This window comes from Prinia subflava, chromosome 4, assembly GCF_021018805.1.
Source record: "Prinia subflava isolate CZ2003 ecotype Zambia chromosome 4, Cam_Psub_1.2, whole genome shotgun sequence".
In the NCBI taxonomy this organism is placed as follows: Eukaryota; Metazoa; Chordata; class Aves; order Passeriformes; family Cisticolidae; genus Prinia; species Prinia subflava.
In genome coordinates this window covers 23925726-23943502 of record NC_086250.1, presented here as the reverse complement: position 1 = coordinate 23943502, position 17777 = coordinate 23925726, and the positions used below count along the sequence as shown (strand labels likewise).

Below are 17777 nucleotides of genomic sequence, written 5' to 3'. Positions count from 1 at the left end.
TAGCCTGATGTTACGCAACGTCCATTTTCTTAGTTCACATATCTTGCAATCTAACAACCACAAACTTCTACAGCAAATTCAAAACAGGAAAATGTTTCCACCAAGACAACTTGGAGCTGAAGGCAAGGAATAAATTGAGTCCATATTTTACAGAATAATAAATAGAGGTAAGTACATGTGCCTTTAGCTTAAGCTTAAAAAGGCACTGTTGGAGTCCAGGATATCCCTCTGGCCGCCCTGGAGGATTTGAAGACTGTACAGGAGGGTTTGGAGACTGTACAGGGGGGTCTGGGATCTGTACAGGGGGGTCAGTAAGACCCACACAGATCCCAGGAGGACACTGACTCTGATTCCTGTCCATGGGAGTGAACACTCACATGCAGGAAGAATCACAAACCCTAAGAATTTAAAATAAGTAGTGGATGGTTTATTATAGAATATAAATATAGAAATTAGGATTCTTAGTATATGGGGCTGAAGAGACAAGATGGAGGAATTGGGGAGTGGCCCCTGTCCTCCTTGTTCTTGCTCTCGTCCCCCATCTTGTGCTGAGTTGGGTTTTAGAGATTGGCTTACAGTAGAACTGACATGTTAGTATAGGTAGTAGGTATTGGTAAAATTTTGTAAATAAAAAATACGTCTCGGACAGTGGTTGGGTCAAGGGTACCGTACTTAAGGTGCAGGGCTCTCTGATCCGCCCAAGTCCAGCCACGTGTCTTGCTTTGCTGGGGACGGCTTGCAAAGCTGGACAAGAACTGATAGATAATTAGGAATAAACAGCTTGATAACACGAACTGCTGGACTCAACTTGTCGTCTCTGGCTTCGGTGTGAAACACCCAGGGCGAAGAGAAGACTGAAAACCTTATTACCTCTGGGAACAGCAATCCAGAGGAAACTCCCAGGGAACAGCAACCTTGGGGGAACCCTTATTACCTTGGGGACCAGCAACCCCAAGGAGAATCTCAGGGAAACAACAACCCTGAGAGGCACAAGTAAAGCATTTGTCTTTTCATATTTTATCTACTACGGTGGGTTTTGCACTATTTTCAATTCTTATAAAAGGAACAGATTTTCAAAATAAAAAATAGGCACAACTACTAAAGAAAGCTGACTGGCCTTCTTAGAAAGATATGAAGCCAAATCACTAAACAGTGAGAGGTAAACTAGTCCTTTAGTATCCCATCTTGTTGTACAAAATTACAAAGTTTACAGTGTTATTTATTGTTCATGTGCTTTAAGGAGCATTGTGAAGTACTAAATAGCCTGTAAAAACAGCAAGTGCATGTTTGTTGGGACAGTTTTTTGCTCAGTGGTAGAACACAGAAATCAGCAATTTCTTATATTTTTACCTTAGTATTTGTACACTGCCCTGCCCAGCTGGATCTCTCAGAATTATACAAACAATACAGAAACTGTATATGTACCTTGCTCAGTACATCACAGGATTTAATTTTATATGCTTCTTCAGCAGTTGCACTTTCTGACTTTTACTTAGCATTGTTGTGAGATATGTAAAACTTGAAAATAAAAATTTATTTAAAATGTAAGAGAAAGCAAACATTAACAATAACTAAGAAAAATAACCATCTTTGGTGATCTAATTACCGACATAAAAATTATGTCAGTAGAAATATTTTCAAATAAATTAATTTCTTGGCAATATCCCTTAAAAGCAGAAAACACTAATTAAAACAGTTAAAACCTAAAAGACAGTTATAAATTTGCATGTAAATAAAACTTTATGCACCCTAGTAGCACAATCCATGAACAGTAACAACGACATGATGTAAACTCTCACCTGGTTTGATGAATTGATTGACGTGCCATTACTGAGTAGTGAGAATGTTTCCAATTCCTGCTGCAAGGAAGAGAGAGGTCTTAGAGCAGAATTCAGCCAGTGAATGCTCATAAACTAGGTAAAGCTGGGTTACAATATGGTTTCCTTCCAAGCACTATCCAAAAAAAAAAAAAATGCCACCCCAAAAGGTTACCCCACTGTGATAGCACAGGAGTACACATCTGTCAACACTGAAAAGGGACATTCAAGTGTTCTGTACACCTCAGAACATCTGATCCACAACCAGGAGGCAAAAAAATTCCTTGAGAAACAGATGGGTTTGCTTTTCATTAAGAAATCACTACTTCGGGAAGGCATTACCCCATTGGAGTGAAAGCTGGAATTCAACATGAGATCACAAAGCATTAACAAAATACCAATCACAGAATTTCAAATAATAAAAAGCATTCTGAAGTGTTTAATTTTTATATTTCTAACATAGAGATGGTTTAAGTCCATCTCAGCTGGATAACATAACAGCAGCAAAAAAGTTGGCAAGGCCAACATAGTGAACAGATAAAAAAAGTATTTCTACATAAACTTCCCTTCCTTTGAAGACAAAATAATTTGGGAGTGTGGAAAACTGCTACAAGATCAAGGAGTTTACTTAGGGTAGGCAAATCACACATGAGGTTTCTTGTGGAGAGGATTAACATGTTACAGCCAGATTTACCCTAAAAGCCCTCTGCAAACCGGATGCCTACCTCATGCTACAAAGGTGCCCCTCTGCAGATGGAACACGCTGCTTGTTTAACACACCCCCATGCTTGGGACCAAGAATGCAAACACAAACGTCCACCTACACTGCTAGCTCATGTTCTCTGCTCCTGAGAACAAAATCCATGACTAAGGCAGCTTTATGGCTAGCCGTGGCCTAACGCCCTCTTGCTCCATCCCAGGATACACATTTAAACACCTACAGCACTTCCTTGTAGAGCCAAGTTACAGATCCAGCCACTGGTGTCAATTAGCTTCTGACCAAGTGTGTACCCGTTGTTCCCCCAAGGTCAAGTCTTTTCCCCACCACAAAGATGTGTATGCCTAGAAATGGCACAGGAACCCCTCATGATCCACTGCACTACAAAACCAGCCATGCCTCCAAGGCAGCAGAGGATGCCATCCTTCTCATTGAGTAACAGGGAGAGGTTTGTGAAGCAAAACCTGCTTTGGGATCAGGCCTCTCTCCTGCAAAAAACATGCAATGCACATGTTCCTCTCCTGTAGCACAGTAGATATCTACTGCATCAGAAATTTCTCCTGCAGCACCAGTTAGGAACTCAGAAAACATCCTGGCAGCAGACACAGAGCAGTAATGGGGTTAGAAACGGATCACAGCAAAGCGAGTCAGAGGGTCAGGACAAGGAGGGTTGCCAGCACCCTGCTAGAGTTTGTAGGGTTGTGTACACATGTCTGTAACTGCATAGCAGCACCTGCCACTTCCACAAAAGTAAATATATACAAGCAAATGATGGCCTCTAAGACAAAAAAAGTCATACCTGAGGTCTTTTGTATGCTTTTCGAATCTTCAGTCCCAGCTTCTGGGCAAGCTCTTGTCCCAGTTGTGTGACGCTTTCATCCTGGGGACAAAACCATTGATGAGACACTTTCAGTTTTGCCTTTGTGGCACACGGAATGAAATAAAGAGAGATGCAGTTATGCACATTGTGCTGCACCAAGAAGCCTCAACTTCAGACAGCAGTAGGTAGATAATTTCCAGAACAGTCCCAGAAGAATCCAGACAGACTTCAGCATTCTTGTCACTCAGTCCTGCCAAGATGCTGCAGTTGCACCTGTAGTTTTGCCCTACACTCATTCAGTGCCGCAGAAAATCAGAATCAAATATCTGCTTCCAACAAACCACCTGCTCTGCGAAAACAGGGTTCAGGAGTCCTGCTCACAAGTTGGCTGAAGGAACTCCCAAGACTGGCTGCTGATATGGCTTCTGCAAGGTCTCCATGCCTGGGAAGGAGCCTGCATGTCTTCCCTCTCTTCCAGCTGCACAGTTAATAATCAGTTGATATGCAGACAGTACCCACTAGCCTGTTTTGATTGTTTTTAAAACTGAAACCAAGTCTCAGTTTTCAACCTTCTAGCTAGAAGGCATTTTGACTGTCTCCAGCTCCAGTCAAGCAGATCCTTCAGGTTTCCTCATTGTGTGGCATTTAACCATCCTCCCTGCCCAATGTCCATACCCACTCACACACCATGGGCTTTCTGCCCAGACTAACAACCTGGCACAGTCTTCTACACTTCCTACACTTGTATCACCAACAACTGTTTCCTTCTGTTCTCCTCTCTCTCCATGTTTGCAAAAATATCAGAGTACTTTAACAGTTCATCATAACAGTTTTGTTGTGATAGCCCTCCTGAATCTTCCAACATTTCCCTCCTCGTGTCCCATCTTGAAGCTTGCCTTCTTCTCTCTACTTGCCATGCTGGTCTTTCCAATCTCCTTCTCCCTGAAGGTTGAGGCCTTTCCGTTTCAACAGCTGAGAAACCTCTGATTCTTGCAGCCCACCATTATAAGTAACTTTTCCCTTCAATCTGGAGTGCCATTTTTTGATTGTACTCACTTCCCCACACCCTCAACATTAGTCTTGGCACCATCTTCACTGAACTCAGTGAAAACAAAATGCAGCTTGTCAATTTCCTCTTCTAAAACACCCCATGACATACCAAACACAAACTTACCGCAGAGAAATATTAACTTCACCATACTGAGAATTTCTGCAAACTAGCAGCACTGAGTATCTGCACCCAGAAATAAGTTAACTCTGATAGACAGTGAGCCAAATGAGTGGTAGATCCTTTATTACCAGAAGTTTTAAGACAGGCTCTGTTTTGACCACAGCAAAGTTCTCAGCAATTACAGCAATGCAAATATGGAAATACCTATGTGCTCCAGAGGGTAATGGAAACAGGAGTGAAATGATGGATAGCATGACTTGCCTTTGATGGAGAGAAGGCTTATGATTTCTGTTAAGCAGGTAATAAGACAATGGGGCATGTTAATTTACAAGGCTGAATTGTTTAGAATAGGAAACACAGATCACTCAATATGGAGTTTTTTAGGCTGAACTTTCCTGGCACTGAGAAGTTTGATGAAGTAATGATAATAATGGGAGCTATGTAAACATGACTATACAGTTAACATATAAATTAAGTGGCTAAACTGCAGTGTAGTATATAGCCACATATATCTTTACAAGAACACCTACATTAGATGCTTTTGTTAAACAAAGGGTTTGTTTATAAAACAGTTCCTTGGGACTCCCCAAACATGGTATCTTTAATAAGTTTTGGTCACCCTGTTCTGCCGAGTCAAAGAAGCTAGAACTTACAAGCTATACAAAAGGAATGACTATCTGCTAACAAGGCTTTCAAAGATTGTTTCTATAACACTAATAATAAAGGAAAGTTAATTTCTTCTGCTGAAGTGGATGCATTTTTCTTGTAATAACACTACTGTGATGGATCAGAACCAAAATCAGCACAGTGCTCAACTGAGTCCATGTAATCACAGTTTGCCTTCCTGATCAATATCTGGCCTATGAGGATGCTCAAAAGCACTATCAGAAAAATATTTAGTTCCTACTATATGCAGATAGTCCTCTTCGCATGCAAAAATTTACACACCCCTGAACACAAAAATAACTATGCTACGTGATGTCAAGGACACCTTTAATATTCCTCAAGAAACAAAAAGCTTCATCACTTTGCTTTAGCAATCAGTAAGTGAAATGCAAGACATTTGTATCCAACACAGGAAAACCATACATGTTTTCCTTTCAGGGCTCCAGTTCCCATTTATCCCATCCTCCTAGACACTTCCATTAGGGATACAAAAGCAGCCAATTAAAACATTCTCATGGCTTTAGTTCACCTTTTGTTAGAGTATGGGTTTGCTCTTCACAAACAGACCATGAACCTGCTGTCACTAACGGGTGTCCCTGGCTGGCAATATCTGTAAGAGGTTATTTGGCCCGAAGAAACATGTGAGAACAAACATCTTTGAGTTAGAGAGACAGAACTTCTGGGCATGTTCTTGGGAACAGCCAAGAGTTCTCTTCCACTGTCCTCTGGCCTCACACTAAGCATGTTGAAGAGAGGAAGATTGTGAGCCACAAAAACCAAGATAAGTTGTATGTCGAAAACTCACATGTGGGAGGGACAGCAAGCATTGGCTGTTGCACTCATATGCTTCTTTGTGTCTTCCAAGTTCATTTAAGGAACGGGCTTTCCGGAATAATGCTCGGATGTTCTCCTTGTCGAGACTTAGAGCCTTCTCACTGTCTTCCAGCGCCTTCTCATACAACCCCTGCATGGAACAGACCACCTGGAGTCAGCTGAGGCACAGCAGACAAACTTGCCCTTCTCTGTGAATGCAAATGTTCTATCTCTCAGCAGAAAACAGGAATACAAGCAGCAGGTGGAAGTACATATGTTACTCATGCACAGACCAGCGTGCAAACACACCTACACTAACAGAACATTTTGTTAAATCTTGAAAAACTCAAAACATTTCGAAGTCAAGGAATGACAGAACTAAGGCTGCTTGAGCAACCTTATCTTGTCTCCTCCTCTACCCTGAGCATGTTATACTTGCAAGTCTCTAATTATGTGACTGCTTGCTAACTTTCAGGGGACTCGGTGTCCCTACAAACAGGATGGGCCTGCTTTGGGGTTGTGCCATAAAGGAAAGTTGTTACATGCCTTAGTAAAATGGAAGCATGCAGCCTTTCAGAGCCTGGGTATTTCAGAATCCTTTTCCATGTGTATGCTATAAGTTCCTTCAAGACCCAAAGCCTTCCTACTACCTTCCAGTGTCTCAAAGGAGAAGGCAAAAGCCTCCAGGGCAATAAACAGTATTCCAGAAAAATATTTGCTCAATACTGGAAGACACTGGATGGTATTAACTCCTCACCACTGAAGACCAGAACTGCGTTGTTAGTACTTTAGGCCTGGCTCTCTCTCCTTACATCCTTCCTGTGGTCTTGCAAGACACAGTGCTATTTTGAGGAGATTGCAGACTTTTCTGTGTGTTGTTGTCTCCTCCAGTGTTTGAACAAGGAATGGACAAAACCAGCTGAAACGCCTCTTGATATCTTTTCCAACTCCACAGCACTGCAACCCTGGCTCCTGGAGATGTCTTGGGAAAGCACTCACCATGGCAAAGTAGCAGGCAGCTCGGTTGACATGGAGCTTGCAGAGGAGTTCCTTTGGGATGGTCACCTCGTCGGAGGCTGCGTAATCTGCTATGTTCAGCCCTTCTACATACTGTACCAGGGAAAGCTTGAAATCCTTCTCTCGGAACAAATCATTGCCCTCTGCAAACAAGTTTCTCACCAGCTTCTGCAAAAAGGCCTGGGCAGCAGAGAGAGAGTAAATATACACAAGTGAATGTTCAGCGACAGGAGAGACTTCCCAATTTCCCATTCCTTTCCATACTTTTTAGCTAACTGTTTGCCCACTAAGATACTCCTGCATCACTACTCTCCTGTAAAATATCAGATTTTTTTGTAGAGAATACTATAGTCAAATCCCCACTCTTCTTGAACACTCAAGTGTCTTCTCCTTTCCCTGAAAGTTGTCATCATCAAAACCTTAAAACTTTAAGTCATAGGCAAATCGTGACAGACCATCCCACATTCTTCACTTCTGGCATGTAAACTAATGGCTGTGCAACAGAACAAATCTTGCTAACCAGAGGGCTCCCAGTTTCAACAAACAAAATCTCCATTACCTCATAATCTTCTTGGCTTAGGGGTAATGTGGACCTGAAGAAAAAGAAGAGAAAATACTCATGAAGCAGGCATCCATGCAAACAAGGGCTTTTATCTGATGAAGAGATCACTTTTCTGGTCCTGTGTTGGTGATCTTATTAAGTTACTGAACGTTTTATCACTGCAACAGCAGCTGAGGCAAAGAGAACACACAGTTAAGGAGCATTATGCTCAGTGACAGTCACAGTGCTGTCAAGTGATGGTCACAGCTAAGTGAAACTTGAGACTAGAGGAGTCTTATTCTCATTTATTTTCTGTGCATACACAATCCTCTGTAATGTGTAACTGCCTTTTGACAGTCACCTAAAAAAAACATCTTCCATAAAGTCCCATGAGAGATTGCCATGAAGAATTCAAATGTATTTTATGTGCATCTGGCTCTTATGAGACGCACCAGAGTGGCACTGCAAAACCTCCTCAAATCCTTTGTGAGACCAGAGACGTACACAGATAAATGCAATCCCTTTTCTCTGCCTTAACTAAGCCATATGCCTTTAGGCCTACCGCACAAAAGGAAGGGAGAACATAATGCAGGTTCAGGAGACCATTTAACTCCAACTTCCTTGGCCAAAGCTGAGCCACAAACACTGGCAGTGCTTGTGAGGATAACACCTAACGCACAACAGCACTGAGAAAGGTTCTGTTCTTCATATTGGACCACCCAATTCATCCAGGCTTGGTCCATATATATTTATTTTTTCTCTTCAAGGACAAATCAATAGGCTCTAGAGGAATCCTTAGCACCTTTCATAGCTTTTCTCACCAACAGTGCATACATAACCTTAGTTACAGAATAAATGTCTTTTAGAATTCATCTAATCACTCCTTAAAACTAACTACAGGAAATGTAATGGCTTTCTTAGAAACATTCATGCTGCTTACAAACTTGGACTCCCTTTTTCGCATCAAAAAACCCAACATATGGCACTGCTTCTGGTTCAGAGTGCGAGATACGCCCCATATGCATGAACTACACCTCAAATTTCTAAATTACTTTCTTCTCCAGAATCTTGTGCATTTTTATAAGTGCTACTAATATAAATCTCACAATTACTTCTTCCAAACTGGGTTATCAGCCCTGTTTAGTCTCAGACTGGGATGAAAGTATCATGGCCATTTTAGAGGATACAAATACATAACATAGAAGATCTGTGGCGTTTCCTGTTGTAGAGGCACAGGTTTCAGGCATAATAATTGCAGGACTCAAAGCAAACCTTAAAAAACCCCAAACCAATCTGATGACAATCTTACTACTTCCTTACCATGGAACCAGGACCTGAGTTTGAGGTCTCCGTTAACTCAAACATTGGTGGGAGAAACATTATGGTATCTTATAAGGAAGTACTAGGATTTGTATCTACTACATAAGCAACTACTTCAAGCTCCACAAGGCCACATGATATTCATAGAAGAGTGATCTGAGACATCTACCAGGCTGGCAACTGTAAAAGAATCCAGGTTATCTACTTTTCCTATAGGCACCATATGGGGTGCCTAACAAGTTATGTACCTTGTTTCTCAACCTACAGAACACTATCTCCCTTCCTAACAAAGGTGGGATAACCTTGTTGAGAGAGTACTTTGAGATCTTCATGCTGAAAATTATGTAGAAGGTCCAAGTATTATTAGCATTATGCTGACTGTAAAGTTCATTCTGGAACAGCAAAACCAAAGGATATTAAAATGACAGAATTTCAAGGTTAGGGAGCTAACAGGACAAGAAATACCCTGAAAAATCACAGTCAAAATCCTCAGTATCTCTTTCCCATGCAGCAAACCCAAAGCAGTGAATAGAAAAAACTTAGTTCCTGCAATCCTTGACAGAAAGACGACCACCTTCAAATCCACAAGGAACACTGAGGTTGTCCACTTACTGAATGAACTGAAGTCCTTTCTCTATTTCTTGTTTTCTCTTTTGCCTCTCCATTATAGTTGCTGTGGAGGAAAAATAAAAAGAAACAACACAAAGTGAGTCATTTTAGGTCTTGCTGACAACCAAGCACAGTATTTTATTTGTGCCTGAATTTACTACTAACAAAATGTTCCAGACCAGATGCCCTGATCAGTGAAGCCCATGATTTATCCACACTGCAGATACAGCACAGCAAGCAGCTCGCTAAGTATCTGCGTTTTCTCACATGCCACTGACAGGATACATGGGCAAAAAGAAACTACTTTAATTTGAGCTCTCTGCTTAGGCTGCCAGTAAATAAAGCAATGGGAACCAACTGTTACCCTGACTGCCTTCTAGGAAAGGGAAGAAACTCAACACCATCTTTGCCTGCACTGGCAGTCATTTCAGGAATTCGTGCTGAGACCCTCCCATGATAAGCAATTCTGACCACTGTTTATCTGGGACAGATTTAAACTGGTTTACTGCACAGCATATGAAACATACCTTATCTACATAAGGTTTATGGAGGTACAGCACAATGGGAGATGCAGACGAAGGAGATGGAATTGCTTGCTGTGGTCCACATAAAAGGACAGCATCGAATCCATGCAAGAGGGATTTCATGCTGAAAATCAGCAGGCAAAAGCAGTACAGACTGCGGAATACTTCTTTGGAGAGGGAACAGAGCCCTATCCTGCAGTGCTTTAAACTGCAGTGGGCAGCATCTTAAGAAGGCTCAAGACTTATCTGCACTTCATCCTCTGCAGTTTGGAAGCAAATTTTGGAACGGCTTCCCAGTGACTTTTCTCCAAGGTACACAAGAACATAATAAGGAAGGGGAGAAAGGATGGTACTTTGTGGAAAAACTGAGTTGCTGGTGACAGCAAATTTCACTTTAACCAGTTGTGACCACAAATAATGCTCAGCTTTTGAGGAATAGGAACTTGGGGACAAAGGCAGAAAGTACAGAAACACTGAAATGAGATGAAGGTGAAGACCCTGTACCTTCCCAACCCAGGACTGCCTCTGAAAAGATACTAAAGTAATTTCTCCGCCTCTACACTACAACAACTTGGAGAGCATTATCATCCAGCTCCCTTTTATATTAAGACCACCCCTATAATTCTAAGATATCTTGCAGTATCAATGACACAATCGGTCTGAACAGGGTGAAGGAGCCTTTAAAGTACATAAAAATCAATCCTGAGAATTCAGTAAGCCCTTATTGACTGTGCCCTGTGCCACACAAAATGTAGAACTGATACCTGCCCTTTACCAAGAAGACTTGGAGGAAGGGGGAAAAACTGGAGTGAGAGAAAGTGGCAGCAGAAGGAAGCAAGAGCTTGAAAGTGACACTGTGCAGTTTCTAAGTCATCAGACAGTAAATTTGGGAGCAATCTGGTTCAAGCAGCAGGTAGGAGATTTTAAGCAGCTGAACTTGGAACAGGATGGACAATGCAGCAAGAAGGGGAAAGCCAACAGACAAAGTGAGGAATGATCAGCATGTCTACAAAGGCTTTTAAAAGAAGTGAGGGTGAAGAGCTGATATGCTTCAGTTCAACACCAACAGAAGGTCTGCATTGATTCATAAATAGCCTGGATAATGAGCAATCAGGAAGAAAGAAGGAAATTTAACTAGGAGTTTGTGAGGTTAATATGACTACTAATGATACAGACAGGCTTGAGAGGTAGACAAGGAGAGAGAGGTAATTAATTTAATTTTTCTCGTGTGAAATTCTGCAAAGACAGAGGAAGTAAGAGAGAGCAGAGAAGCAGAAGAGGAGCAGTAAGAACGATTTCCACAAAGGCAACAGGAAAGACATGAAAGAGGACAGAGCCACCCCAGAGCACTGTAGGAAACTGAGCATCATCAGAGACAAGAGGGATGAAAGAGTCCCCACAGGAAACAACAAGAGAGAAACTGTGGGGAAGAAGAGGAGGCAAAAGTCAAGTGGACCTTCCCAAAGGCTCATGGGGAGAGCACAGGGAGGAAGGAAGAATTCCTAGCTGTCTGGTCGTTGAACACACTAAAAGGCTTGAAGTACTCCAAACTGCCTCACATTGGACCCTCACCTATGCCTCTCTGCCCGCGGTCTAGGAGCTCCATTTCAGCCGAGGCCCAGGTCCTGCCTTGTCTGAGCTATCCTGGAAGTGAACTTAGCCTCGGTTCTATCTCTGGGACAAACCTTAGAACTCCACTGCAGGCAGCTTGTCTCCAGTCCCATCTCTGGCACCATCTCCTACCACTGCACTCACTGGGTGGACCTGGACCAGATTCACCACCTTATCTTCTTTGGGACTGTTGATGGGCTACTGCTATTGGCATCTACTTCTGCTACACTGTTCAGGTGTGGTGGGACTGTATTCTATGAGTGAGGGCACTGCTGGTGACTGCCATCACCTGCAGCTACTCACTTGTCCTGTCTGGAGGTGCACCCCTGCTCTTACTGCTCCCTGAGTCATGCTGGAGGGAACAAAAGTCAGGGAAGTGAAACAGCAGCCCACAGATCTGATGAAAAGGGAGATTATTGGCGACTGTGGAGAGAGCAGTTGAACACTGGCTGGTCATCACCAAGTCAGTGGCCTCGTTCCAAAAATGCCATGGCACACCTTTACAACTGTGTATATCTACAAAACAGACCATCACCTTGAAAAGCTTCTGCTACACACGTCTACTTCTGTTTCTGAGCTCAACCTTTAAAACACTCTGCAAGAAGTGAAGAAGAGATCAGTACCTGTTCTCACAGCTACCCTGATCCCCCTGCTAAATCATCCTACACAGCAGGATGTGAGTCTGTGTTAGAGATAACTGATTACTGTTCCTTGCACAGAGAGAAGGGCATTCAAACATTACTGACCCAAACCCAGAGGGCAGCCAAAGGACCACTCAAAATGGCTACAGAATGTCTCCTCACTAGAGTTACCCAACTCTTCTCGCAGCCCGAAGCTTCCCTTCCGTTTTTTCTCTCCTCATCACTATTGTCACTGCATCCAACATGAATATCCCCACCCTTGCTTCATGTGGATGGCTGACCACTGTACTGCATCTCTGTAAGTCTCACAATACACAGCTACAGTTTGATCCTTACTACAAAACTTTCATAAAAAGTAACCTTCTGTGCCCTCCATGCTGTTTATGCTCTGCAGCTCTACCCTCATCTTCCAGAGGGATGTTCTTCAACCCAAAACCCTCCATTGCTTTTTTTAGACATAAACCACAGGCATGACCTCCCCTCCAGACCGTTGCTCCCTGGTACTGCTCCACATTCCTCCCTCCTTGCAAGTGGGGGACCAGCTTTCTCTGCTAAATATCTGTCACACCTCCAGGCTTATGTCATGACTGCACACTACGACTCATCCCCTCATGGCACACCTTCAAAGCGCACACTATGTGCTGCTGCCCAACAACTTCTTGCACATCTCCCAGGAACAACTACCTTCTTTCCCCTTTGATGTGACTCCACACCAGCAATCTCCTTCATGTGTGGCAGACACCTCCCCTGTCCTGTCTGCCCTGACCACTGAAGGAAGCTGCCAATCAGCCTCTTTTTGCTCCTCACATCTCCTCCCCCACCACCTCACCAGCAAACTTGGTCACCTCTGTCTCCCCTCATCGTTCCAGCCTCTTCACCGTTTTTCATTTAACATTCAGACCAAGCCATACACTTGTTACACCTGCAAACGCAACACACAGTGAGCTACCCACATGAGCAACACTTCAGTTCTGCTGCACATTATACCACAGCTACTGCACTATTAATTTTAAATGCAAAGCTTGTTTAGCTTCTGTTTTCTTGGTCTTTCAAATATTTTTAGGAACACAGCAGAAACATTTTATGAAGCACGGTGTCTAAGGGTCCCTTTTCTCCCCCCTCACCTAATCCCTCTGTCCAGACTTGTCCACTCAAATCACCAGCAAAATTCAAATACTGAGTATTTATATCTCCACTAAAAAGCTCTTGTCCTTTCAGTCCAGAGACATTTATCCTCTCTGGTCCAGCATCTAGTGAGAACTTTATTCACAGTTCGTCAGTAAATTACAAACCATTTGCCAGACAGGAATGAAATGCTGCAGACAGGCAAAATGTTTTCTTGCCTTCAGAAGGAAGCATGAGTCAATGAACTGGGTGACTGAATCACAAATGGGGTAGTTATCCTCTAGATGGGTAGATGGTAGAAACATGAGATGAACAGAAAGACTTGAATTTATCTTATCAAGGACGTGGCTGTTATTCATAACCCTGCCAGAGCTGAATTTGGGCAAAGTTTTTCACACTATTTCTGTGATGGCAATGAGCTGACACTTGACTGACTTCCAGGCATTGACTGTAACATTTCAGCTAGAAATAAGAACACTGAGATGTAAGTGGCAGGTTGTAGAACTGAGACTGGAGCTCCCCAGGAAAAGGCTCCAGGATACACTGGTTTGAAACATGGGAGTCTCTTACTGCCAGCACTTTGGCCACCTTAGTGGTTGCAGCAGAATAGCTGGGCACATATCATGCAAAAGACAAACTGCAGAGCTCACCACGAACTTGGCCTCTTGCTCACTTCTGCAGCTGCTTTTATGCCCCACTCTCAGGGTTTCACTTCTTTCACAGCCAACTGCTCTTGGATTCCCTACCACTATGTTGTGCCCACCAGGGCTCATTCCTCTATCCCTCCCCACACCAGCTGCCTCAAGATACTTTCATAGCCACGGTCTCACACCCCAGCACCCCACTAGTGCCACTACTGCTCTGCAGCATCACTGGGGTCATTGGGGTGCCACTAGCTGCACCCAGCAATATTCACTGCACCCAGTGAATGCAGAGCAAGGCAGCAACAACCAGCTCACCCCCCAGTGAAAATAAAAGCAGTGACTCTAAGTTTCCCTGAGAGGGGGATGGTGGTGGGAGCTAAAAGCCTCAATTGACCACATCAGCCCCCATAATCTCATTTTCCACTCCCCCCAGCCTTGTGTTCCACACAAAATACTTTCGTGTTCCACACAAAATACTTTCATGTACCACAGGCCATCCTTCCCCCTGCCCCACTGCAGTGCAGCCAAGGAGCAAGGAGAGCTGATGCTGCCTAGCCCTAAGCCACTTGCTCTTAGTTTCCTGCCCACCCAGCTCGCACTCCCATGCCTCATTTGAAAAACTAAATCCCGCAGCTGGTTCCCACACGGATGGTGCGGGAACCCTCGCTCGCCTCCTCCCACCACAGCCAGCACTAGGCCGCCGATCCCCGGCCTTGCGTAGAGGCCGCTACTGGGAGAGGCGCCATCTCGGCCGCTGAAGCGGAGAGGAGCCGGCGGCGCCTCCCGCACGCTCGCGACTCTGCCAAACGCCGGCACTCCCACCACCGCGGTCCTGCTAGGAGCGGTTTCCCGCGGCAGGAGACGTCCAGGCTTCCCCGGGAAAACGAAAACAACCCAAAACATACTCCTCTTCCTTCCCCACCCCCCATCCGCTTAAATAAAAATCACGCATATCCAAGAGCCTGGAGGAAAAAAGAAAAAAACACCCTAACACATAACGTCCCCTGTCACCCGGAAATTGTCTAAAACATTAAAGAATTAAAACCAAAACAAAACCCAAACAAAACCAAAGCACGGTCTTCTTACTTGATAAACTTTAGAAGACCCTACTGAAGGTCCATCTGAAATGCAATTCCAAAGCAATTCTCTGCTGTTTCAAGGACTTTGAACCAAACGAGGGGGGAAACTGCAGCCTAAATACTGATCAGAACCACACATCCCGAACGCACAAAACACAAACAGGCACAAACGCGATTAATACTAAGTTTTCTATGTAAACCCAGGGTCTTTTCCCCTAGCTATGCAATTTTAGACTATTACCACATTTTTTTCCAGGGGGTGGGATTAGGATCTTTGACAATGTGGGGGTTTTTTTGTTATGGGTTTGGGGGTTTTCTTCGTGGTGGTTTTTTGTTGTTGTTTTTTTTTTTTTTTTTTTTTTTTTTTTAACCCCACATTTTTGGCGGAAGAGAGTTTAGCTTCAAAATCTCACTCGTATTATTTTTCGCCACCTTTTTAAAATTTCCAATTACACAACCTTTCATCTATGCACAATGCATCTATGCATCTATTTACTATCTGAAATCTTTACTTTGTAATGAAGCAACATCCAGAATTTCTTGTTTCTCAAGTCCACCCCTTTCTACATACACAAACACACAGAGAATTGATTTAAGACAAAAATAATCCCCCCAAAATAATAATAAAGAACTCACCTCTCCTCGGGTTTCCCCCCCCACACTATGTATAAACTTTCCTTGATAAATGATATTGTATTACTAGAGATATTATTAATGTATTATTACTAGAAGGAATAATTATAGTAAATGCTATTTAATTATAGAAGGAAACATTCTGCTTCTGGATCGGCTGCCCCTGTAGCTCCCTCCATGTGCCTCCAGATCTCTTTACTTTCATTTCCAGGTCTCGCTCTCTCTCGCTCGCTCTCAGCTGCACCAGCAAGAGAAAATGCCTCCCTGCATATCCTCTGGGCCCTAGAGGCTACCGCTTTTCATTACAAAAATTCACAAGTCTTTCCCTTGTGGCTGGTGTTGAGATTCTTTAAGATGAATTAGGCTTAAAAATAAAAATCTAAAAAATAAAGCGCTTCAGCAGTCGACTGTCCATTCTAATTTTAATGCAACATTTTTTCTTCCTGGTTGTCTTTGCTGATATAAAAAAAATATAGCCCAAAGAGAAAGCAAAGCTGCCTCTGCAGAGGGATTGCATGCATACGAACGCGGCGAGGAAGTGAATTGTGAGACTCCCCCTGGGATTATCACATACGTGAAGCAGTGACCCTTGTGCCCACCCATTTCTATTCGCTGGATGGGGACCAGAGCCATCGCTGATGGCAGAGCAATTATCTGCGCCAACCAGACCTTACTTACTCCACCCTGCACTGCTGAGGGGGTTCCCTGTAAATAAGATCGGCTGAAAACATAAACCTTTGGGTGGAAATGAATATGCAATAAAAAACAAAAAAACCAAAACAAACAAACAAACAAACCCAACCAACCAAACAAAAAACAAAAACCAAAACAAAACAAAACAACCAAAAAAACCCACCCAACCAAAAAAAACACACAAAAACAAAACAAAACAAACAACAAAAAACCAAAAAAACCCCAAAAACCCCCAAACAAACCAATCCTCCCTCCCAAAGAACCCAAACCACAAACAAAAAATCAAACCAACCAACCAGAAAAACACCAATCCCCCAAACTAAACACAAAAATTAAACAAAACTGACAAATAAATATTTAACTATATCTCAATTAACACTGTATTTTATATGACTGTGTATTATACAGTCTACATATGTATATTTATATCTATATTTTATATATACACACACATATGTATGTATATATATTATCTGTAGATGCATATATGCAGCATGTGCATATATATATATATAAATGCATAGTATTAAAGTTTATCTGATTGGTATTATACAATCTACATATAAGTTATGTGTATGTAGATGCATTTTTTTTATATTTATGTATACACATATGAGTTTAGACACTGTTTGGAACTGGATTTTTGGCTTGTTTTTATCGCAAATCCCTCAATATTTCCAGAAAGTGAATCTCCATAGCAGTCCATGCTGGCAGAGCCCCAGGAAGAGAGCTGCTGGTGGGAAAGGGAGGTTGAGTGGGACATGGGACACAACCATGGGCAGTGGTTGTGAAGATCCAGATACACAGACCATCTTAGGTGGGGGGGAGGGGGGTCGCCCATCCCTACCCAGCTACACTACTACTAATTTCAGATAACCCTCTGGAATGAGTTTTATGCTCGTACAGCCTCCCTGGCAGAAGAGTTTCCCTCTCCCTAAAGGATTCTGTCTATCATTAGATTAATAATTTCCAGACTGACACTGGCTTAAATTACCAGTTTTTTTCCCCACTGTAATCAGTGACATGTTTACTCCTGAGTGTCTCACTTCTCTATTTACAGTGACCCACAAGAATGTCACCTTGTGCTTTGCAACTGTGTGCTCTGCCAAGATTCAAAGGCAGATAGAAGGTAATAGCTGAAGTGTACTAAACTTGCTTGATATTTAAAATGCATTGATCAGAAAAGGAAAGACTTTATTATACTGAGTAGAATTGGCTTCCGACAGCACTGTCAACACAATAAACTGATAATTTCTGAAAAATAGGCTGTGATTTGTGCTTTCCTCCATCCCAATTTCCTTTGTCTGTAAAACTGAGAGGAGTCCTGCAAGGTCA

The 17777-nt window shown here is 42.9% G+C and overlaps 1 protein-coding gene across 8 annotated transcripts in view; it reads right to left on the bottom strand.

The window, feature by feature from the left end:
* The window catches only part of ZC3H7B (zinc finger CCCH-type containing 7B), a 47682-nt gene extending 30884 nt beyond the window's left edge, over positions 1–16798 (bottom strand). For 2 of the 8 annotated variants that reach the window (XM_063396000.1, XM_063396006.1), the window contains exons 1-7: positions 15753–16797; positions 9496–9556; positions 7582–7615; positions 7005–7202; positions 5998–6156; positions 3335–3415; positions 1800–1859 (exon numbers count right to left, since the gene is read on the bottom strand). In XM_063396000.1, the coding sequence (XP_063252070.1) occupies positions 1800–1859; positions 3335–3415; positions 5998–6156; positions 7005–7202; positions 7582–7615; positions 9496–9548 (585 nt within the window). In that variant the 5' untranslated portion in view covers positions 9549–9556; positions 15753–16797. Of the gene's footprint in view, positions 1–1799; positions 1860–3334; positions 3416–5997; positions 6157–7004; positions 7203–7581; positions 7616–9495; positions 9557–10019; positions 12140–15123 lie in introns of those variants that run through there. The other 6 variants (XM_063396005.1, XM_063396008.1, XM_063396001.1 and 3 more) reach the window with 5 other exon arrangements.
* Between the last annotated feature and the right edge of the window lie 979 nt (positions 16799–17777).